The 25,081-nt window shown below is 38.1% G+C and overlaps 3 protein-coding genes across 14 annotated transcripts in view; all 3 read right to left on the bottom strand.

Moving 5' to 3' along the window:
• The window catches only part of asmt2 (acetylserotonin O-methyltransferase 2), a 14,980-nt gene extending 7,728 nt beyond the window's left edge, over positions 1-7,252 (bottom strand). For 3 of the 5 annotated variants that reach the window (XM_028437545.1, XM_028437547.1, XM_028437544.1), the window contains exons 1-2: positions 7,104-7,252; positions 6,917-7,015 (exon numbers count right to left, since the gene is read on the bottom strand). In XM_028437545.1, coding sequence (XP_028293346.1) covers positions 6,917-7,003 — 87 coding nt within the window. In that variant the 5' untranslated portion in view covers positions 7,004-7,015; positions 7,104-7,252. Of the gene's footprint in view, positions 1-17; positions 77-6,916; positions 7,016-7,103 lie in introns of those variants that run through there. The other 2 variants (XM_028437549.1, XM_028437546.1) reach the window with 2 other exon arrangements.
• Positions 7,253-8,281: 1,029 nt separating this feature from the next.
• On the bottom strand, positions 8,282-21,259 carry pgrmc2 (progesterone receptor membrane component 2). Its single transcript, XM_028438916.1, has 3 exons — positions 20,899-21,259; positions 11,853-12,008; positions 8,282-9,774 (listed from the first exon to the last, which is right to left on the bottom strand). The coding sequence occupies exons 1-3, from the start codon at positions 21,212-21,214 to the stop codon at positions 9,677-9,679; spliced, it is 570 nt and encodes a 189-aa protein (XP_028294717.1). The 5' UTR covers positions 21,215-21,259; the 3' UTR covers positions 8,282-9,676.
• A 1,995-nt stretch (positions 21,260-23,254) lies between these two features.
• Positions 23,255-25,081, bottom strand: part of larp1b (La ribonucleoprotein 1B) — a 35,356-nt gene continuing 33,529 nt past the window's right edge. For all 8 annotated transcript variants that reach the window (XM_028437266.1, XM_028437272.1, XM_028437271.1 and 5 more), the window contains one exon: positions 23,255-24,419. In XM_028437266.1, the coding sequence (XP_028293067.1) occupies positions 24,201-24,419 (219 nt within the window). In that variant the 3' untranslated portion in view covers positions 23,255-24,200. The remainder of the gene's footprint in view (positions 24,420-25,081) is intronic.

The raw sequence follows: 25,081 nt of genomic DNA on the forward strand, positions 1-25,081 counted from the left end.
AATCAACTTTCACTTACTTTCATACGCGTTTCGATGTCTTCTTCTTGTTCTTAACTGTTCTGGTGGGTTAAAAACATCTGCCAGAAACGTGTCCGTCTGTAATACCGGTCCGTCGGAAACACTTCCGTTGTGACCTGACACTTCCCAGCCACCGTAGTAATCTAACTAATTACTTTTTACGCCGTTACAACGCCGTTATCGTTACTGAACGTTAAATGCGGTGCGTTACATGCATTGATTAAATAAAATGTTATCCCGAAGGCATCCCCGGCTTCTGACTCGACTGGTGTGAGGAGGTGGGTTAAAAACAAGGTGAGCGATTATGATTGGCTTAGGCTGCGTCATGTTTCATGGTAGCCAATCAGAGCCAGTGTTTTTACACATGTGCCAGCAAGAGGAGGCGGGTTAAAAACAAGGTGAGCGATTATGATTGGCTTAGGCTGCGTCATGTTTCATGGTAGCCAATCAGAGCCAGTGTTTTTACACATGTGCCAGCAAGAGGAGGCGGGTTAAAAACAAGGTGAGCGATTATGATTGGCTAAGGCGACGTGCCAGCACCCGCCACACGCACGCGCACACACACACACTACAGATTTGATGAAGCAGCAGAGATGGCGAGCGTGGAGCAGTCTGATGAAAAGTTGAGATTTTTAAGGTGACGATACAAACACTACTTTAAATTAATTGTGGTAAAAGGCAAGAACGTGTATGTGAAGTGTTCATTATATCTAGGAGAGAAGACTTTGTCCACATCTGTTGTCAGCAACTCAAATTTAATGAAGCACCTCACGATACACATTCTTTTTTTTTTTTTTTTTTTTTTAATAGTAACGCAAATAGTTACTTTCCTTTGTAATGAGTTACTTTTATTATAGAGTAATTTAGTTACTAACGCAGTTACTTTTTTGAACAAGTAGTGAGTAACTATAACTAATTACTTTTTTAAAGTAACGTTCCCTACACTGTACATGACAGCATAACAATCTTTAAAATGTGATCAATGTAGGATCATTAGCACCACTCCTCAGAGGAAAATGATTTGTACTCAGACCCAGATGTAATGATGGATTTTTTGTAAGATCCTCACACCAAATGTTGACAGGGGGAAGTTTGCTATTGGTACAGTTACTGAAGTACACGTCTGTAGCGTCTTAGGGTTAGGTATAGGTTAGGTGTAGGGTTAGGGTTAGGTTATAACCCAATATCACAACAATTTTTAGGGTTAAGGTTAGAGTTAGGTTTAGGGTAAGGGTTAGCCTTAGTCATGAAACCTAGACTGACCAATGACTGACCTATCACATGAACTAAACTGGCCAAATAGGGGCGCTGCGTACGGCTAGAATGTCGATATATTGATACGGCAACCGTACGGATAGCCACTGGCTAGAATGAATGTTAGTCTCAGCAAGATTGAATACCGTTCATGTATTTAAATGAGAGGAACCCAAGTGGAGCGGTGAGGTTACAGGGAGTAGAGATAAAGTACCAGAAAAATTGAGAGTTGGGAAAAGAAGTGAAGAAGCGTGTTCAAGCAGGCTGGAACAAGTGTCATGAGTGATGTGAAAAAAAAAAAGGGGGCAAAAAAGGTGTGATGTGGTAAAAGGGTATCATCAGTAAGATGGTTTGGACATGTACACAGAAGAGGCAGTGAATATATTGGACTGCCAGGCAGGAAGCCTAATGTTTCCCAACCTTTTTCAGTCACGGCACATATTTTTAATGAGAAAAATGAGCTCACCGAGCATAGTGACGACGTGCATGTGGGGCGACAAGCGGAGAGTGTACACTCGCAGCGCATACACGATTCCACACCAAAAAGAAGGACCTCATCAGAATCAGCATTGAGAGGTCAGAACTGATGGATTATGATACCAGGCCAGATGTTTAGCTGTGATTCTGTCAGGGCAGGGGACTGCAACATATGGCTCTGGAGCCCCATTTGACTCTTTGAATCATTTGCAATGGCTCCCTATAGCTTTAAAAAAAACTATTGAAATAAATCATTTTTTTAATTTATTTTTTATTAAAGGCTATTTATGACAAATAACTTACTTACCCGTCTTGTACTTTTTCTTTTACTTGGTTGTGTACGGTATATTTAAAGTTCAATAAATGTTAAGAGCTCTATTGGTGTATTTAATTTAATTTCTAATATATACATTTATATCATATGAGTGTTTCAATTGTCTTTCATAATCAATGTGCTTCAAAAAAAAGTATATCGGCCTCAAATATCGGCTTTAAATATTGGCCATCGGCTGATTTTTTTTTTTTTTTAAATTGGTATCGGCATCGGCCTTTGAAAATCCCATATCAGTCGACCTCTAAAATCAAGATATACAGTAACAATTTTTTAACCTAAAAATAAATCACGTTGTGCAATGACTCAGCACCTTCCTTCATTTTGCAAATATATCTCTAGTCACTGTCAATCTTTACTTCAACTATGGTACGCCAGTGAAGTCAACTATTCATCAGCATGCATGGCTATGCTGTAGCCTTGTATCCGATCTGTTAGACAGTTTGAACAGCATAATTCCGAGGTGCTTTCTATTCGACTCCTACGTCATCACCATGCGAAAATGACCTAATTCTGAGTCCCAGGGGATTTCCTTTTGTCATTCAGAAATTCTAAATGAACTCTGCATTATTGAGACATCTGACATCCTTATCCCACCACTGTTGACTCTGACTCCACATCCAAAACCTCCGCTGTAAAGATGTAGCAGCCATCACGGCAAATGGTTACGGAGATAAACCTGGGTCTTTTTCACACTCCATAAAGTAATGAAGTGCTGACTTCTGTTGGAAAGAAAGATTCTCAGCGTAACACACAGTCCTACACTGGACGCCTCCATATTTACTACCGTAAACACCGTACAAGTACCGATGAAGAGGTCTCACGTGAAAAAGGAAAAGTCACAACCACACAGTAACAGCACAAATTTCTTATAGGATAAAAAGAAAAACTGGGTAGAAAGGCTGCTATTGGCTAATCGCATAATAACAAAGGAAGGGACACCTGCAAGAGCTTTGTTATGGGATTGTCTGACACAGAGAATCTGTGAGAACAAGACATGTTTTGTGAACTTGTTTGAGAAAACATAATACGAAAACAGCTCTGACATGAAGGGAGGGAAAAATATACATATAAGCTCAGAATTATAATGCACATATCATTCTACCATTACAAACGGTATTTAGATCAGCTGTACAGTGGAGCGATATGATCCGTAAGAAGTCCTGGTGCTGTTGTTACTCTAGTTCTCCCCGTCCTTGTGTGGGTTTTCTCCAGGTACCCTAGCTTCTTCCCACATTCCAAAAAAAAAAGATCCCTCTCTCCCCCTCCCTCCCCGCTGCTCTCTTGCCCTGCCTCCAAACTTTCTAAAGTCCCTCCCTCAGAGGAGCCAACAAGCAAACGTTAGTCCGACAGCAACATGCTCTGTTAAAAGCATATTTGTTGTGTTCTGAGAGTTTATCCTAAGGGACATCACAGCTACACATTGACAGACGGGAAGACTTGGGATTCTTCACGCCTTTCGGTGCTGCCGGAGACCTTTACTCCTACAGCAGAAGAACCACAGCCTTCAGAACCTGCTACAAGTGACAACATGCAGAAGAGGAGCCAACGGAATAGAAAACAGCCAGCTTGGACCAAAGATTATGTCACTTGAGCATATACAGTATGGGTTTGAAAAAAAACAAAAGAAATGTTCTGCCAATTGTCATGTGAAGTTACATGCAGGTTATAATGTTCTGATAAGTGTTGTGTGAAGTTATATGCATGTTATAATAACTACATAAGAGGTTGATATGTTCAGGTTATAACAAAGGATCTTACACGGTGTGAAAAAAAGAAAATAACACTTTGATTATACCCCACATTATTTGTTAAGTGTTATGCTTTTAAGAAAGGGGGAAAATGTTGTGTTCTGAAAGTTTATCCTTCTCCGGCCAGTAGGGGGCATAGTGTGACTGTTTTTACTTTAGAGCTGCCAGGAAGTAGAGAGGAGTCGAAGAAGTGTGTGTGTTGAGATGAATGGGCGCCAACATTAAAGAAGGTAACAACGTAATCCTCTCTCCAGTGATCCTTTAAGTGTTTTATGTCCTACAAACACAACAATATTACTGCAGCGCTTGTCTCTCAATGTGCACACACCTCAGCAGCAGCAGCAACAACAACAACACAGTGTTACTTACAGCAGCCCAAATGGAGGCTGCTGTGCACACACAAACAACACATGCACCACAGAGTTCTAGTGTAACAATTACAAATCAAACATAATGTAAATCAAGCAGCAGTAATTTCCTTTCAAGCTGAAAAGTGACTAATTCCATGTTCTACTCCTCCACACCATACACTGTAAAAAAGACGGCGTTCTAGCTCCGGGAAAGGGGCGGAGACTGTGAGCAACAGCTGTCAGACAGCCATCAAACACAATCCTGGCTCCGATTGGTTTTTTTTGCTCGGTTGCGGTGCATTCTGGCAATCTGTCAAAGGCTGCAGGGGGACTCAATGAGTCTGTTTTTTTCACACAATCTACTTTTTGTAAAGTTGTCCTTACATAATGACAGCTTTAGCAAATATGATAAAAAGTCACTTTTTATAAGAGTTGCAGACTGCACCTTTAATGGGAGTGTGAGGGGTTGTCTGCGTGTGTTTGCCCTGCGATGGACTTGAGCCCCGACAAGGGTGCCCCGCCTAATGCCTGAAAAAAGCTGGACATAAGCACCAGCAGACACTTGCAACCCTGAAATAAGACAAAGCGGGTCTGAAAATGGATGGATTATGGTTATCATTTCAAACTAAAAATAAACATTATAAACCCCATATTTGTAATTCAAATTTTCTTTTGTTAATTTTCCACTCTCTTTCGCTCTCAAGTATCCCCTGTAGTGCCATTGCGTACCGCTAGGAGTAGATGTACCCCCATTTGAGAAACACTGAATTAGATGGAGGTAGAGGATTTGCTGTGGTGACCCCTAAACCTAAGAGCCAAAAGGAAATTAAAGAAAGAAAGATGAATGTGTATTGTCCCCTTTTTATAAAATGCTTTTGTGGGTTTAGGGTCCAATTGTAACAGGTTTCCGTCAGAACCCATTTTCCAAACTGCTTGCTCCTTTTCAGGGTCAGCACGGGTGTACATGGGAATATCAGGGTGGTTCTATGGCAAGCCATTGTCACATTTAATCAATGGAGCTTACTAGTTACAATTTTACTTCTCACTAGTGGGAATTACATTCTGACTAGTCAGAATTCAATTTCAAATATCTACAATTCAATTTATTATATCAATTAATATTATGACTAGTAAGAATTGAATTGTTGATATCAACAATTGACATTGTGGGGGGCCTGGGGGTTCCTGTCTATTGTTTTGCAAGTTGCAAAGCAAAAAAATAATAATAATAATAACATTGTTACTAGTGGGAATAGAATTATAGATATCAACAATTACAATTGCAACAAGTCAGATTTATATGATGGATATGTGGCCTGGGAATTGTAACATGTCGAATGTGAATTGTAGATATCTGAAATTAAATTTGAATGGAAGTCAATGGGACATTTCAAATAGTTGTAATGAAGTTTCAGATATCTACAATGGGGATATCCACTAGTCAAAATTACATCATGGATGTGTGGACTTGGAATGACAACATGTCAAAATTGACTTATAGATATCCAATTACAAGTACCGCTACTTATTAAATGTTAAAAAGGCTTGCCATAAGTTGACAATTATTAAAATATGCTCCATATCAAGCTTTCCCACATTTTACCATGTAAAATAAATAAATAAATGAATTGAGGGGTAATACGGACATACCAGCCTGTCATTGCTAAGCTAAGCAGGTCTGGGCCTGGTTAGTAGGTGGATGGGAGACCACTGAGAATTCCAGGTGTCACAGTGGGTGGCAGTCACCTCAATGGTATCCGTCACTGTGTCCTTGGGCAAGACACTTCACTCACATTGCCTAGTATGAATGTAGTGTGTGAGTGAGTGTTGGTGGTGGTCGGAGGCACCGATGGCGCACTATGGCAGCCTCGCCTCCGTCAGTCTGCCCCAGGGCAGCTGTGGCTACAGTAGTAGCTTACCACCACTAAGTGTGGCGTGAAAGAATAATCCCTTAATTCTGTAAAGCAACATTGAGAGTCCAAAAAAGCACGATATAAAATTGATGCATTATTATTACCAAAAACATTACAACTTATATGTTCATTGATTAGGAAGCCTAGCACGGTAACCAATAGATAGGAAAGTAATTATATGATAGATATTTGTTTTTAGTGTATTTACAGCTGATTTAGGACCAGTTATCATGAGAGAGGCTAACAGAAAGCTAACACAAAAGGATCAAGGGTTAATTTTTTAGGCTGTGGCTATTCATACGGAAAGACATGAATAGACAAGTCTATTCATACGGAACGCCCCTCATTGGCCAGTTTAGGTGACGTGATAGGTACACCACCAAAAGTTCCGTCAGTTTTATATTAGCTGATATTTATTTTTAGCTACCCCCAAACCCTTTTATTTTAGCCCTAACCCAGGAAAAACCATAAAATGTTTATTTTTTTCGTATATGTATTTTTAAAGGTGGAATGTGCCGTGTTAAATATGTTAAAATGAAAAACATACGTTTCCGTATCAATAGTAAAACTGACTATGAATTCGTTTCCGTATCAATAGACGCTTCGTAATTTTTATTAGGTTATTTATTTCAGGCTCAGCAATGGTGAATATTTGTAATTGAACTTTAGTAATTGAGAGCATAATTGTAATTGACTTTCTGATGATTAAAAAAATAATAATCGCAATTGAATTGTAATTGTAACTGAAAAATGTAATTGACCCCAACCCTGCAAATTATACAGAAAAAGAACTTTTTAGGTTGAAATGGAGTGTTTGTTTACCTTAGACACTCTGAAGCCGTTAAAATACTCCAGTAGTTTGAAAGGATAGTCGAGCTCACTCTGAGACATGAACTCTGCCATCATCATCAACAGCAGCTCCTGCAGGACCGACTAACCCGTGAGAACACCTTCATCACCGCCCTGCTCATCATCATCATCATCATCATCATCATCCGCGCATACTCACCGTCAGACTGTTTACGAGAACGATCCGGTCAGGAACGAATCGGATTCCTGAAGACGTTTTGCAGAAAGCTGTGCAAAGTTTGGACGATCTCACAGGGATCCGATCTCACGCACGAACCCCGTCTGCGTTGCCAGACACAGCAGACACTTCCCCGTCTAAAAACGCTATCTTAATGGTACTTTTAGTCAAAGAAACATGCTTATTTCTGCTTCAAATGTTATTGTAGTTATCAGATTTATTTGGAGTATTCGTTCGGATGAATTCTTCCGTTCATCTTTGGACTTTGATTTTCCAAACTGTTGAAAACATAATTCTAATACATTTTGTCCTTCCTTGCTGCGTTTCAACTCAATAGCTCCCAATCTGGCAACACAGTTATTTAAAGAAATGTGTATTTTTTGAGTGCGATGCTTAGGTTCGCCATAAAACAGAGGGGGGCGCTGTTTAACCACAAGAGACTCGCCCAACATAAATGTCAAATATACAACTATTGACCATTTACACTCATCCAATGACATGCTATTCAGCTAACATATAAATACGTGTATCATTTTGGCTCCTTTTACATATTTCACTGCAGTGTTTATTGTATTAAAAACTGCTCTTTTTCAGATTTAGTAGACCCATTTTTAGACCACCCCTGCCTAGTGATGACATTCTTTAGATATGAAAAAAATGCATATTTGGAAATTTAAAATAGTGAACATGTTTTTTTTAAAGCCTTTAGCTCAAGATACATTTTAATTTTATTATTATTATTTTTTTTTACCTTGAAGGTTATTTTTGGCTAATCCACATCTGGAGATGATTTATATAAAGACGTTTTGCACATTATGTTCTGTTGTTTTTTTCACCCTCCTTAGGCAAATGTACAACTGTGCTCTCCAAACATAGGAATGTGCTTCAGTTGGCTCACTGAGAATCCATTGGTTAAAAAGCACAGACTTTTACTGATAGAATGAGAAAGAAACTAAGATTGAAAGGGATTTTTTTTTCTTTTTTTGCTAAGTCAGCTTTAGCAGTATCAAAAAGCCGATGTCGGAGGCAGGAAATAGGGTTTTAAAACAAAACAGTCAAGTGTCAAAATGATTACCATGAACCAACCTTACAATAATGTGGACATAATAACCTATTTTTGCAGTTAAAGATGCAAACACTTAAATAAATCCAAGATTGTCTTTCATTATTAACCAAATCAATTTATTATGCAAGATCAAATCCCTTCCCGCCTCTCACACACGCGCGCGCGCACACACACACACACACACCCGACATTTAAATACATGTGGTGAAACTGGGCATAGCTCACATCATCGCTGCACATGCTTCGATAAAAGATATATTTACATGATAAGCAACAACCCCCCCCCCCCCCTCCCCCCGAAAAAATACTTTGCATCAACAGCTCCTGATGTTCCGCCTTTAGCAACCTTCCTATTGGTTTATTTAAGTTTCGGGGGAAACTGGTTCTCATTTAAAAAGTAGTTCAGAAATGGAAAAAAGAGAACAGAACAAACAACAAACAAGTTTTTGGCCGACAACGCTACCCAATAATGTAATGTGGAGTTCTTGACTATATAGGCTAATTATGGCAGTAACACTGAGTAACTCATACGGATATTTACAGTGTGTGTGTGACGTGGGGAAGATTTACAGTCTGTGCGCGAACAATCGACCGACTGAATCGAGTTGAAGGTTCGAAACCCGGCGGCTCGAACAAATTAATAAGGCACAGTTATTACTCGGACCATTTACAGTGGACGTGACGGACTCGGCTCGTAAACAATCAGTTTGTTTTTTTAATCGACTTCCCTTTTGGGTTCCCGACCAGCAATTCAGTCCTTCTGTGGTTGTTTCGAAACAGCGAGAAACTCGGAAGCCAAATATGAGAAAAAAAAAATGAAAAAAAAACTATGTCCTAAGATCAAAAACGGTTTTTAAACAGAGCAAATACAAGAAAAAAAAGGTACCAATAGAACAAAATACAAAAATAAAATTGAGTTCAGTGATTGAAGTCAGTTATTTTTATATCAAAAGAAACTCTGAAGCTGATTAACAAAACTAAAAAAAATCTGTGTTGGGGGAAGATAAAAAATAAAAAAAATGACCACAACCTCGACTTCTCTCATCCTCTACGCTACTCCACAATCACATGGTGATAAACAAAGAAAACTAGTAGTGCAAACACTACAACTGACAACCAGAAGATGCAACACCCAACCTTTGGCCTTTTAGTTAGACACAGGCTCCGCCCTCAGTGAACAAAAGCAAACATGAGTGGTTGGTTGGCTGATTGGAAAACCGTCTGTTGTCGTTTCATTTGGGATTAAAAGAGTGAAATCTACGCCCCCCGGACCGCCGACCACCTCGGGCAGATGTTTCTACAGCTGGCCTCTGATCGCCGATCCCCATCGACAGGTTAAATATTTCAGGGTTTGTCTCGACTGTCTAAATGGCACGATCCGTCTCCGCCCTCTGACGCCAGGTTAAAAGAGGGAGGAGTTTTGATGGAGGCGGGCGTTTTGTCGCAGCTTGTTTGGGAATCCTGGCTTTGGTCGGTGAAAACGACCGGCTCAGTCATGTTTCAGGTGGTCTTTGATGTCCTCCTCGTCCGTGTACTCCGAAGGCTCATCTCCAGGCTTCAGCAACCGACCCACGTAGTCGTATTTTTCTGCAAGGAACCACAAAAAAAGTGGCCTCAGAGCTCAGCAGACAGAAAATCAGTCGGTTATAACCAGTTTACCCAGACAGGCACACATAGTGCATAGTTTCGCGAAAATGTAACGGTTCCTACTATACTAGAAATTCTACACAACGGTACTACCGTGGATTACGATACTACCGGTACCAGCTTCCGCTACATAATGGCTGCCTCTACTCTCCTCCCGGCTTCTGCATAGTCTAAGCTCACTGCATGCTACTCGCTTGTAAACAAACCAACATGGCAACTACTGCAAACGAACAACACAGCTGCTGAATGATTGGCTGTTTGCCTGTTACTGGTGACATGAAAGGATATGATAGGCTGTTTCCGCACGCTGGGTCCGCCCGTCTGTTAGCTGATTGGCTGTGCATGTCTTTCTACACCGGCATGAAAGAACTGAAAACAGCTCCGCTTCGATAGGAACTGGCTTCAAAACAAACAAACAAGCGAAAGTTCTGTCTAGCCCAGAAGTGCGCACGGCTACGAACATGAGACAACACACTCACCATGGCAGAAGCACCGGGCCTGAGCGGCGAGTCTGCCGTGGCGGCGTCGTCAGTGGCGCCACTAATTTTGCTCAAAAAACCAAACTCCAAAAGTCACATATGGCTGTATTGTATTCTATAGTATGTTATCATTTCATATGTATTTGCCTGCCTCGGGACTACGGATGAAAACTAGCTTTGTAGCTATAATCCGGCATATTTATATTTGTTTTACACTGATGTTCATTAATGTGCAATGTCCCTATCAAATACATAAATAAATAAATAAACGAGGCACAGACTGTAAAGCAATAGGAGATCCACTGTGCAGGCGCTGTCACCAAGCTATAGGAGCCAAAGGAGGAATATATTTTTCTTTTTTTTTCTCCAAAGGAGGGAACACATCCAACCTCATAAAACACCTGTGACATCACCCAGATTTATGTATGAATACCAGGTTAGTATCAGTATGGTGGACGGTAATGCTCCTTGCTTTGGTTGCCAACTGCCCCTACAGGACCTGGCATCACCCCCCTCCACCTCCACCCCCCGCGTGCTCCACTAATTCACGCACCCTCAACTCTGCACAGCCGTCATTGTATTGTATTGTTATGCTACTTGTACTATTTGCACACTACCTCACTTTTTAACTTCGTAATTTAATCTGCACTCTGTTTATATTATTAATACTGTAATTTATTTATATTCTACCTCATAGTAATTTATCCACATTCTACCTCATAGTGGAACACTCACAAGTGCCTTGTCTGTCGATTGTCTGTTGTTCGTTATTTGTTGTCCGAATGTCTTTAGTTAAGTTATTTGTTGTATAGTATTGCTAGTTGTTTTTTTTGTGTGTTTTTGTGTTTTAAGTGCTCTTGTTATGCACTGCAGGTTTGCACTGGGGGTTGGGGGGGGATTGCAATTTCATCTGTGCTGTATGTTTAACATGGTGCATATTTGACAATAAAGAACCTTGAAACTACACAGAAGTAGTATCACTATGGACTATGCTCTGTTTATTTTCTCATTGGCTAATATTAGGCTATATGCTCCGTGTACAGGCTGAGGAATGAAGAGTTAAAGGATGTTAAAGTAAGAAATTGCATAAAATTATAGTTTTCACAGGGAATCAGTTCCTGTTTATTGTATTCTGTCCTCTATGGTTTTTTTACATTAAGCAAACATTATTGTCAAATTTTTTTTTTTAAAAGACAGTGGATTTGTTATCCTAAGTTGATTATTTATATTATTTAAAGATAAATTAATGTGCAAAGGAAGTTGAATTATTTAATTTCAACCATATAAATTCTAACTTTATTTTATTTTTTTTATTACTTATATGCTTTTGTTTATGTACTCTTATAATAATAATAATAATAAGTATTTCTAAATTGTGCAAATACATTGTAGTCAATAAAAATAATAATAATTAAAAAAGGAAGCAGTATCGCAATATTACTCGGAACCGTGATACTTTGTCTGGTATAGTATCATGGCTACTCATTTTGGTATCATGACAACTCTAACACAGTGATGGATGAAACGTGCTGAACTCACCCATGAACTGCATCTCCCACTCCCTCACACTCTCCATCTGCACTGCGTTGAGGTCAGACAGGTCGTCGTACTCGTCCCTCAGAGCGTTTTTCTCCAAGCAGAAGGTGGCGAGGCCTCTGGAGGCGTCTCGACCAGCAAAGATACCGTACGGACCGTCTGAGGAGCAAAACAGAGGGAGAGGAGCGTCAACTTTAGCTCTGATAATAAAGATGTCCTAAATGTTTCCCTATGGCAAGGGTCGCACCCTGTGAGCCACGTGCAGCTTTTCTGTCTAATTATCAAGTACGTCATCGGGCTCATTCACTCCATATATGGTAATGGTTTGAGGTATCCATTTATTTTAAATGCATTATAACAAATATTGTGGAACATTGCAAAGTTACATGCCATTTTTCCATAAACGAGCAGTTAAATGCATAACAAAGTGACTTAAATCTCAGGTGCTGACTTCCCCTGTTGAAATGGAAATAGCTATAGAACATGGATTAAGCCTTCCCCTACATATCTTTCCTTGTTAAATTGATGGCTGAAAGTCTGACGAGTGTAACAAAGAGACAGAAATGTCAACTTTTACACTATGTAATCATGCATGATTTCAATGTGACTATAATAGTTAACTTCATTAACCATATTAAGCATTGTTTGGCATGATTTCAGGAAGTTTAATAGCCAGTAATGGCATCTCATTATGGAAAGACCATGGAACTAAATTGGGTAAAAAGTGAAAACCGAAGGCCCTACAGGTGCGTCAATCATATGGGAAAGGGTTAATCATATCGATACATGTTTCCACTAAAAAATTACATCTTGATTTTTAAAATCCAGGCTTTGGTCCTTCATTTTGGGCTTTTACATCCACCAGAACACCAAACAGAAATGCTGAGGATAAAATATATATACATGTGTAGGTTAGCTCTTGGGTCATTTCAACAAATGGCCCCACGCCAATGATGAGTCAGCTTTAAAATAAAACAGATCAGATTTTCTCTTACACGCCCACATGCAGTTATGACTAGAGCCAATGAAAATTAAAACAATATTTTTTTTTTTTGGGATTTCAAGAGACTGTCACCATAGAACCAATGCGCATATGTGACGAATTAGTAGAAGTGTGACGATATCTCGATACGGCAATATATCGCAATATTTTTCCGCACGATCGATTATTAATACTGTATGCTCTTGCTAAGTATTGATTTTTTATTTTTATTTTTTAAACCTTTTCTGCTTTTTCACTAAAATGTGCAGGTATGTTTTCACAGAAATGTTATCACTGCTTGTTGAAGGAACCAATATATTGTTTACTGAAATATTACATTATAATGGTGTCACTGGAAAGAAAGACCCTATTTTTTGTTTACTGAAAGCACTATTGGAGATACTTATTCATTTACATTGGTATGTTGACACTTATTTACAGAAATGTTGCAATAAAATAGTGTCACTTCATGGGACACTTTTTCAATTTATTGTCTTTCAGAGATATACAATAAAAATGGTATGATAGCTTATCGTAGATTGATTTCTGTCCAATATATCGATAATCACAGTATCGTCATATAGTGAGCTTTGTATCGCGTATCGTATCGTGAGGTACCCAGAGGTTCCCACCCCAATCATTAGTGATGTGAACAGTCTATGTACATATCTCAAAGCTGATCAAATTACAGGGTGCTGAGGCAAATGCAAAGTTTACTGAAAGCCCAAGCATGTTCCAGCCCGAAACCCCGACAAACTTTTTTACAATTTGGAGGGGTTGGCATGTCCACCAGATAGGATGTATAGCAGAGTATATGGAGCTGTATTACTATACCAAATTTCAGTGTCCTATGTAGTTGATGAAATATTGGAAAATGAAAATGGAAAAAAAAAGGACGTAAAAAAATCGACAAACACACCCCCTTCCCCCCCCTTTCACTAAATTGGCCTCATACCATACCTCAAAAAGTATTAATTCGATCAAACAAAAAAATGTACAGTGTGCCTAGTAAATAATCACAATTGGTTAAAATTTCAGAATTTTTTGAGCCCTGTGAGCGGGATGTCCTGAAAATGACCGTCTTATTAATATGCCGTAGTCAGCAATCTGCTATGTTTGCTACTCATTCCCAAACACTACAACTCACTAACATAACATCCAGATGAATTTGGACAGTTTATACATCCTCCTTTTACTTGAGCTTCCAGTGAAATGAGAGTTTTGACTGTATAATTATGACTTTAATGGCCTCTAATGATGAGTCACTCCTCTGTTTCTCAGCTTTCTTCCTGAAATTCACCATCATCCTCTGAAATAACATCAGCTGAGTAGCATGTGAAAAACTCTGTCATTCCCAGGTTGTTGCTGAGCGACTAAAGGCAAAAAGAAAACAGTTTGCTTCAGCGTCGGTGCCGTTCAACCTCTGGAGGCAGAGCACATTATCTCCACAGATTAGATAAGCCTTGATCCTGCACAACACTTCAGATACAACTGCACACCTCCTTTCTCACAGAGGCCTCTATGAACATATGTCCACCAAATAACCAATTTAACAATCAATACTAACTGAGAAGTAGGGGTGTCCCGATCCAATATCATCCTGAAAACGAATATCGGATATCAGGTTCAAATTTCCATTTTTTTTTTTTTTTTTATTCAATTGTAGAATACTGTAGATATTATGTTGATGGTTAAAATGTATGTAACCAATAGGTTAATAATAAATGGGTCAGTTTCTCATACCTACTGTTGCTGACTATTGTTCTGTTTGAATAACATCACTTGATCAAAACCTTTCTAACATTCCACACGAGAAAATAGGAGTGTGACAATATCTCGATATATCACAATATTATTTTTCGCACGATCGATTATCGATATGCTCGCGCTAAGTATGAATTTTTACATTGTTTTTTTTGGTTGGGATTTAAGATTTATTTTATTATTTTCGGTGGCGCTGTAGGTGGTCTGTGAGGTACGGAGGGGCCAGGTTATTGAGAGCTTTGTGGGTGATGAGCAGGACTTTGTAATGGATGCCCTGGTGTATGGGGAGCCAGTGAAGCTGTTGGAGGATGGGGGTGATGAGGTCTCTGGAGCGGGTGTGGGTGAGGAGGCAGGCGGCAGAGTTTTGAACATATTGCAGTTTTTTTTTGTTTTTTTTTTTAAATCAGAGGAAGGGAGACCATACAGGAGGCTATTGCAGTAGTCGAGTCTTTGAAGTAATAAATGCATGGATGAGAGTTTCAGCAACAGATGTGGAGAGGGTGGGGCGGAGTCAAACAATGTTACGGAGGTGAAAAAAGGCAGTTTTGGTGATATGACGGATGTGGGGCTTAAATGTGAGTGTGGGGTCAAAAATAAAACCAAGATTACAGATCTGAGAAGAGCAAGAGCAATGAAACATAAAACAATTAAAAAAAAAAAAACAGTCAATTAAACATTTAAGATGCTTATTTGTAACTGATTTAATATTTTTTTTTTTATATTAAAATGTAACATCGTTAAAACCTCCTATCATCTACTTTTTTTGCAGCCCTCTAACAATTACAAACAAATACTCCACAAACACAAACTCTTTTGTTCTTTCCTGTGTTTATTATTCTAAATGCTGACATTAATGTTAATAATGTGGCCCTCAGATCAGAAAATCACATTTTTGTGGCTCCCGTTGTAATAAAAGTTGCCCATCTCTGGTCTATAATAATAACCTTTTAAAGTAAATAAAATAAAAATAAAAAAATACATGTTTAATTCCAGTGTGGGCGTGGCAATAATATTTAGCCACATGTAATAAACCTGAAGAGTAGATCAGGCCAGGGTTTCTGGATGAAAACATTTTTTTAAACAAATAAAATCCTTGTTTTTCTGAGAAAGCTTTTGTTCTGTTCAGAAATTGTATGCTATTCCACTTTTATCCTTTGATTCTGTTAATCGCTCACTAATCACACTTTGTGTTTATTTGTGAGTTCATTTAATTATACCTTTAATAACCTGAGGAGGAGTAAAAATAACTCTACTCTGTAGTTTCATCATTTTTATTTAAATAATTAATAATTTTTTACTCATTACTTTGTGGAAAACTCCTCTTTTTGGAAACACTGAAATGAAAAGATATTTGGATAGATTATTAGTTTCTTTTTTATTCCAGTAATATACTTAAATTATGTTCATTCTTGTACTGATACAATGTAACTGATTTAGTTAGGACAACACCCATATATTAATTTACAATACTTCTATTTATAGGTATAATATTCTAATTAATAATACCAAAATTTCGATATTTTTTGTCAAAACGGTGATGTATATTATATAAATCTCAATCATTTTAATTCAAATAAAGTCTGACCAGAAAGACAATTCTGGGTTAAATTTGCTGATGTTATTAACAAACAGCTGCACAATATGTGCCACTTTTGCCTTTTTCTCCTCTAAGGGACAGCATGTGTGAGTGAGTTCTTTAGTGTGGTTTGTTTAGGGGAAGTTCTGGGTTAGAACGTACTCAGTAAAACATCCGACTGAGTTTATGCTGAAGTAGTAGCAGTGAAAGCAGTAACGATAATATATATATATATTGATACAGGCAATATTATAATTTTCTGTATCACCAAAATAGAAAACTCATATCTTCAAATTAGTTTTTTAAGCTTTATTTAGGCCATAAATAACATGAACGAGGGTCCATTTTCATACAAACACGAGTACTTTAACTTAAGTAAACCATTGTGAGCCAGTATTTTTACAGTAGCATCTGTAAAGATCAGCCTCCGTCATGTTTGTGACACTGTGATGAGTGTCAGACTGACACATGGGCAGGCGAGGCCCTGTTTGAATAATTATAGTGTATTACAGAGTTGGCTGAGCGCCAGCTGGAGAAATGCTGAGCGACGAGCTCGACAAAGGTGGGAACAAGACGCTGCACAGACACATCTGTAATGTTCACTCACAGCTGCAGCAGAACCTTTACACTAGGGCTGCTCGATTATAGGAAAAATAATCACCACCATGATCTTAGTCAAAATTAAAATCACTATCATTTGTCAACAAAAAGTTATTTATTTTGTGTACAAAATGTAAAATATGTTCTTTAAACATAAATAAAATCCTTCAAACACTGAAATCGAGTATTTTCACTTTTGCACAAAACCAAACGCTTCTTGCACATGATGCGTTTCCTGTCGGTCATCATCAAACACAAAGTGTTCCCATGTGAGAGGACTGGACTGGCCTTGCCTGTTTATCAGGTGTTTTTGTTGCGTTTCTCCTCACATGTTTGAAGACCGTGAGCAACAGCTTTCCTCGTGTTAGCCCGCAGGCTCGCTTTAGCTTTGAGATTTAGCCAATAAAACATGTATAAATAGTCGTTTTTTCTCGATTATGTAGGGCTGCACAATTAATCGAATTTGAATTGTGATCACGATTTTGGTTGTCATGATTAAATAAAACCGATCGTCTGCAATATTTACATTTATAATACAGGCTCTGCACATCTAATAGTGTATTTATTCAGTTGGCCTTTGATTCATTTTTTACATTAATTTTTCATTATAATTCTTATTTAAAACTTAGCCTTTGGTAGATTGGGGTAATTTTTTTATTATAATTATTTTCATTTTGCACTCTAAACTGTACACATGTTTGTTTAAAAGTACTTCAATATAAACAGTTTTTTTTGCCAAATATGATAAATAATTGTCAAAAGACAAAAATCCAATAATTTTGGAAATTTTAACAGCAGGAATAAATTGGGAAACATGGCTTCGTTTAAATACTAGTGCAGTGCCCGTAGGCACTTGCTATAGAAAAGTGGGAGGTAAAGTAGCTTTTTCACGGATGGTTTACATGGGAGCTTTAATTCCTCTTTAATTCAGAATAAAAGTTAAATCTTTAAACTGACCTTGTAAAAACTTAGTTCCTAATGCAATTTTAATTCTGAATTAAACACATGATACAAACGTTGCTCACTGCAGACACCTGCTGGTCAATAATTACGGGGTGTTTTTTTTAGGATATTAGACCCTCTTTAGTGGTTGTGCAGTCACTCCTGTAAATTCTACACAACTTTCAACTTATCCTGAGTTACCATGACTAACTGTCAACATTGAGCTGTTCTGCAACGCTGCTTAAGACAATTTTATGAAATAATTAATGGTATCATTGCAGTCCAAACAAATCCAGCGTTGCACACCAGTGAACCAAGCAGCAGCCATGTTGAAAGTCTCAGCTCTGTCTGTTGCCTGATTCACAGATATATTTGAGACACAGACAGACAGAAATTCCTTGCTTTATAGATAAGATAGATGGCTAATTGTGATTATAATCATGATTACAATATTGATCAAAATAATCGTGATTATAATTTTGGCCATAACCGTGCAGCCCTACGATTGCTATTTTTGTAACCGTTGAGTGTAATCATCAAATTTCGATTAATTGCACAACCTTAATTTAAATCCACACAGACACTCCAACATTCTTATACTTTTTACACCAGGTGAGGTGACCAACATACCATCGCTGGGAGACAAATTGATCTACTGCCTGTCACTGACTGCAGAACTCAAATATCTGATGTAGTAGCTGTAGTTTTCTAACCTGCTCAAGAGGCCCAAGGCAGCCACAGGGGTTTTGAACCGTTAAATTAGGCTTTCAAACTCATTTTGGCTCAGATGTTTGTTGTCGAGTGGGGCGAGGAAGGAAAATTCTGACCAATATGAGAGAAAAAGAGAAAGTAGAAGGTGTTATTTGATATTTTACAAACTACCGGTATTTGGTGCAACTAGAGGACTGTGCACCTCCTCTATGAATAATAACATTGACATTTTTCTAAAGAATGCACTAAACCTACGTGTGCTAAACTTTCTGAGCACTAAAAATGTGACTTAAAATCCTTCTTCAGCTTAAAAAAAAAATTTGTATAAAATACACGTGTTCCAATTCAACAGGCGAGCTGCTGTGGCTCTGCATCTTTTTCCCATGTTGGTGTTGTATTTGAGAGCAGCGGACCAAGCAGACGCCTGTTCTCTGCCAAAAGTGCAGACGTTTTCCATCTGGGCATGAGAATTACAGCACATACTAGAGCTGTGAAAAATGTTGATCTGATGAATCCAAATGTCTTTGAATCATGCAGAAAAGCACTGCATTGGCTTCAGTTGTAGAGCAAGGTATGATCTGATTTGTATGTTAATAGTTCATTCAGTGGAGGCGTGTAACGCCTTGTAAATCAGATGCCACACTGCCCTAAAGCACCGACTACACCCGGATTCCAGCACATCAGGGTGAAACTCACTTACTCAACTTTTAAACGGCCTTTCTAACACAGTTTTAAAAAGTTTTTTTAACATGCAAATTGAAAAAAAAAAATCGATTCGGCGACATATCGGGATATCACATCGCGCGATTCTCGGATCGATTCGAAATGCATCCATATCAATTAAAAAATAATAATTTTTAACCTTTATTTAACAAGGAAAGTTTTTTCCACTGCAGGAGACATTGTAAATGCACCAAGAAGTGCTGAAACCTGGGCATGTTGTTCTAGGCATATACCTCAGTTAAGTTGCACTAAAGCCATGTTGCACTAAAGTCAAAGTTGGTTTAAAAGCCACATGCAGATTGCATATTTTTTTTTATTTTTAGTCATTGGCACATAGCATGTTAAAGACAATGTTTTGAGTGTAAAATATGCCAATAAAATATATTTCATACATAATGTTCTCATGAAGGTGTCCACATTTACAAAGTGTTTCTTAAGTCATATATATAAAAATCGCAATAATTGCCTTATACTTTAATATCGGGATATATCGTGTTGTGACCTATGTATCGGGATATGAATCGAATCGCCAGATGCCAGGCAATACACACCCCTACAAATGACTTTTTAAAGCCTTTATACTCCCAGAGGAAGACATTGCAATACGTGGAATGTTACGATATCCCAGACGAGACAAACCCACTTTCAAAGTGGTACCAGAACGTCAGTAGCAGCCTGGTGGATGGAGACCACTGGCTTAAAGGATGATTTGGGTACATTTTGTACATTTCACAATGAAAGGAACAGATCTCATCTTTATATGTCAGTAAACAAAGTCATGAAGTGCATCAAGCAAGTCTGACTTTATAGAGAAAGTAAATGTTTGTGGTTGTGATATTCAAGCATAAAAAAACAAGTAATATGATTGAGCTAACAGGCTGGGGCAATAAAGTGACTTTATTTGAGTTTAACCGGAGAACTTAAACTACACTGGAGATGGATGTCTGCTTCAGACTGAAGTTAAAGACAGTTAAATTATTTCTGTGTAACTTCATAAAAGTAAAAACACTCACAATGGTAAAATAATGGGAATTTGGGGTTTAACAAAAAAAAAAAAGTCTGCATTTGAGAGGTATTCAAATCCATTAGTTTTAAATGAGAAGTTAATCTCAGTAGGTCTTTGAATATTTAAATCTGACTTTTAAAATATATGTTTACAAACCACCACATCATGGAGAAATGGAGCAAATTAATGTTTGTGAGATTGTAGAGTAATAATGTTGTATTATGGCTGAGCTAACAAGCTACTGTTGGCAAACTGGGTTAATCATAACTACTTTACCTGGATAAATGTAACTATAATGGTACTGGTTTCACGGTTTCTAAATGGGGAAGTTCATCCCAGTAAGACTGTTGGTGAATCAGACCAGGCTTAAAAAAGAAAAATGCTTAAAAGCGAACACATAATGGAGATTTGGACCGAATAAATGTTGGAGAAATGTTAGCGTAAACAAGAATAATCACAGAGCTAACAGGCTAATGTTAGCTAACCAAGATGATACAAATACTTTAACTGGATACATCAAACCACAAATGTGATACTTTAGCTGCTTTTACGGGAGAAGTTTGCAAGTTAAAGTTTATTTACAAAACACGTAGCCCGATGCTTATCGTCCAAATTATAAAAACAGACAAAGCCAGGGGAGCTAAAGCTAACAGCTAGCGGTTTGCGCCTGAATTCTGTACCCAGAGACTCGCCTCGAACCTGGGGACAGTCCGGGGAGCAGTCCCCCCACCGGGACTTGTCTCACCTTTCCCGTAGAACTTCCTGCCGCTTGTCACGTCGAACACCTTCATGTTGACGGCCATGAGGATCCGCGGATTGCGCAGACCATCGTATTCCCGCAGCTGCTCCAGCGTGAAGTCCCGTCTGCGCATCTTCGGTAGCGGGTCGTCAGCCCGGGCCGAGCTGGAGCTACGCCGGCGGCTCCAGCGGCGGTAAGCCGCGGCACAGGCCGCCAGAACCAGCACCAAAACACCAAGGCTCAACAGCATCCCGAGGCCGACCGTCTGCTCCTGTCTGCCGCTGGAGTCCACAGTCGGACTCGGACTGTCTCCGTCAATCATGCTGCTTAGTCAGGCCCACTGCTGCGTTCAAAGGAGGTCGGAAATCCGGATACACCAGTTGATTGAGCGTCATCAAAGAGCGGAAGAGCATAGAATTTCTATTAGAAGTGGGATTAGATAAAAGCATAGAACTTCATGCATGTTTATATACTAACATTCGAAAATAAAAACAACGACCTACACCAAGTCATGATTATTGGATAAAGAGCCTTAATTCCAAGAAACAACTGCTATTATCACGAGATACAAATTTAAGGTAATATTAAAAAAAAAAACAAAAAAAAAAAACATGCATATAAAATAAATGCAATAATTTCGAGATAAAAAAAAGGTCATAGTTATAAGACAAAAATCATAATTACAGAATACTAGTCATGAGACACTAAAAACTACGCTTCATAACCATTGCTTAGTTACTAAGCGTACCCCTAGGGGTACGTGAGCACATTGCAGGGGGTATGTGGAAAAATTAAGAATTTATTTCCAAGATAATAAAAAAATGTTCTCAGTCATTTCATGTCTGTCAATAAAATGGTACGTGTGCGCTATGACTTGTTTTTAAAATTTAAATGCCTATTTAAAGGGGACATTTTCAAAGAAGCTCCTTTGTAGTAAAAGTTATACATAACACAGGCAGGTTAATTATTTGTTTTGTATTTATTTATATCATTTTTATTTTTACTTTCATAACAATATAATCATAATGTATTAGTATTAATAATACAAACGATAATTTCATTCTTATATTTATCATTTCTTTTGCCATGAAGGCAACATAATTGTATGTTTAATTTGAGTTAAATAAGAAGATAATGCCTGAATATTTATTGTTCAATTTAAGAAGATGAAATAAAATGACTTGCGTTGAATATTCAGTTGTGTTATGTTCTACTTTTGGAGAATCATGAACACGTATGAGTGAGGGGGTACTCATGGTATGACAAAAAGGCTCAAGGGGTACACAAGACAAGAAAGGTTGGGAACCACTAGTAGACAAACCTACTGCTGGCTTCATGGACCGTCGGAAATCAGGCCACGCATGTGAGAGGACGTCATCAATGAGCGGGAGCGCCAACAATAGCAGGCTTTTCATTAGAAGTAGGACAAAAGGGAAGCAGGGCTGTTTATAAGGCCAAAGCTCACCGTTATCAACTGTAATGGTTGATAATAAAAACACAGCAAAGTGCAGACTGATGTTTGAGTTTATTCACACAGAAATACTCTACCACACTACTTTTTGAGAAGGAACTTAAACGCCTCCACAAATATTGTCATATTCATTATTTACTGTTTTCATTGCGTTTACATGAAAACTCATTTCCGCCGCTGGAAATGTAAAAAAAGAAAACAAAAACAACAGATGAAGTCATAAATACTAAGTAATTTACCATAATTACTGGTGGGACAAAGGTCATTTCAAAATAGTTTGAACTAACCACATTTCTATGAGATGGTAAGAATAGGTCAAAATTATGAGAAATAAGTCAAAGTAAAAAATCCTACTTAATTATAAAAAGGCCTTATTGAATTTAAGTAATTATTAAATAAAGTTTGATGTGGGCCCAAGTATTGTCTTTATTTAGTCAAAAACCATTTCTACAAATGTGGCAAATTAATAATTGTTCATTAATACAAAATTCAAAAACATATTTGATTGGTTTTGTTTTGCAGGAAGAGTTCAAATTTACCACCATTGAAATTTTGAAAGGAATATAAAACCACCACCAAACAGTAAAAAGATAAGCTATGAAAGATATTAAGACTAACGTATTTTTGTTTATAGATCATCATAGATTCACTTCATCTTTATGGAAAACGGTTTGATAAAAACATTTTTGGATGTTGCAAAAGTCAGATTTTGGGTTAAAAATTGTGTTGTTCTTGGTCAGTTATATAGTGCTAAAAAGAGTTTAAAATGATCAGGTAGTTGGAAATAAGTCATTTCAGTGGATCATGACTCGTGGCTTATCTGCATTAGTAATACCTGTATAGAGTAACTCCACAAGAGAAAATAAAAGACAAACCACACCCACGCAAAGAGACAATCAAATGGTTTTATATTTTTTTTGTATTTTACATCTCATCAACATGCATTGCATTTTTTTTCCAAAAACACACAGAAAAACCAAGCTACCGATTGAACCTAGCACTTTTGAGGATTAAAAGGATATTCCAAAAGCAAAAGATTTTTTTTTTTTTATAGTATTTACATTTTTCTCTTAAATTCAACTCTAAAACCTTTTTTTTTTTTCTTTTTTTAAGTCCATTCATAAGTAATTAAAGTGCCACAGAGCACCAAGCCTCAAACATAATACGAAGCAAACTCAAAAGCTAAAAACATAAAATCTAGCTCGCACTCTTTATTCCAGCAGAAACTTTTTTTTTTTGTCTTTATCTTCCAACAGCAGAAGCCTTTCAAACTGCAATGAATACCTAAGACTATGATCAATCAAGTAAAAGGAGTAAAAACTGAAAAAAAAAACAATAAATTAAAACAACCTATGGGTGTAAAACAAGACCTAAAGCTTTCCCGGTTAAATGCATCATCATCATCATCATCATCATTCTCTGCAGATTTGAATTAAAACCTAGCGCTGAAGCATCAGATTACAGCGTGATTGTCACAACGGAGAAAGAAAACCTGTACGTTTTGTCAGTGTTAAAACCCCAGATCATCCAATACAAAGGAAAAAAGGCAGAATTTTGTCACTAATTTCATTTTGTGACTTTATCATAGAGACAGGTATTAAGGCACGGGACGTTCTGCAGCGTCTCTTTACCTTCACGGTTCCTGCAGGATTTTGGCATGAGTGAGAATGGAAGGCCAAATGCAGGGAATGGATTTCTTTTTTTTTTTTTGGTGTGATTTTGTAAACGAGCCGTCGCTTCTAGCTCACCTGCCTGCTTTAAAACCAAATGCACCAATAAGAACGATCAAACCGACGCTGAGCGCACTGCTTCTCTTCTTCACCCTCAGGTGGGTCTTTCACTTGTTTGTTGCGGCGCTCTCCTTCTTCGCAGGTTTGCCCTCGTTTTTCCTCTGCGTGCCCTTCGGGGCGTTGTCTTTGCTCTGAGCAGTGTTGGCGGCCGACGGTTTAGAGGCCTGTGAAGCCTTTGAGGTAGAGTTAGAGGGATTTCGCCGACGCCGCCCGTCATCCCCGGTCGAGGGTCGTCTCCTCCGGCCTCCTTCGTCTCCGACTGGAGGCTGTGGACACAAAATGTTTAGAACACCCTAATCTCTCCAGTTATTTATTGTAATTCAAGTCGTGCAAGTCCAATGAATAGCTTGAAATGGTACAAAGGTAAGCACTGAACAGCCAGAGGTTTAAAAAAAAAGGTTTGGTTACCCAAAACTGAAAAATAATGTACATTTCAGAATTATATAAACAGGCCTTTTTCAGGGAACACAAAGTGGGTTAACAATTTAAAGGTGTTCTGCAGCAATGAAGGTTGAATCAGCCTTGAAAGCTGGTGCTACTAATTCCTACAGGTGTTCAAACTTTTCTTGGTTACTTCCAACCCCCGCTGTCTGCATAACAGCAGTGTTGGAACACATTGTGGTACCAGACCCTCGTGAGCATCAGGTGAACAATATTGTTCTTTTTCATTTACCTTTGAGAAAATAAAAGTATAGAAATAGAATTTTTAGAAGTTTTAATTAGAAAAAGAATAATTATTTAAGCTCTGAACTTTCTGACTCTTCCTGCACCGTATATCTATGAAACGGGGACATAACTCCTCGAGTAAAAACAACACATTCTAAGCTCTGAAATGTACAGTTTAGAGTGGATCAGACAAGAACATTTTAATTTGTTTGAAAAATGTATATTTGAATGAGCTCTGACTGAGCTGACGGACAGCTGCAAC

The sequence above is a fragment of the Gouania willdenowi genome, chromosome 22, assembly GCF_900634775.1.
Source record: "Gouania willdenowi chromosome 22, fGouWil2.1, whole genome shotgun sequence".
Taxonomy (NCBI): domain Eukaryota; kingdom Metazoa; phylum Chordata; class Actinopteri; order Blenniiformes; family Gobiesocidae; genus Gouania; species Gouania willdenowi.

Bases quoted from the DNA above. Each gene is read 5' to 3' on its own strand.
- pgrmc2 (XM_028438916.1), bottom strand. From the start codon at position 21,214: ATGATTGACGGAGACAGTCCGAGTCCGACTGTGGACTCCAGCGGCAGA. The intron at 12,009-20,898 runs GTGAGACAAGTC...TTTGCTCCTCAG, and splicing joins CAGGAAGTTCTACGGGAAAG to ACGGTCCGTACGGTATCTTT. The intron at 9,775-11,852 runs GTGAGTTCAGCA...GGTTCCTTGCAG, and splicing joins GTGGGAGATGCAGTTCATGG to AAAAATACGACTACGTGGGT.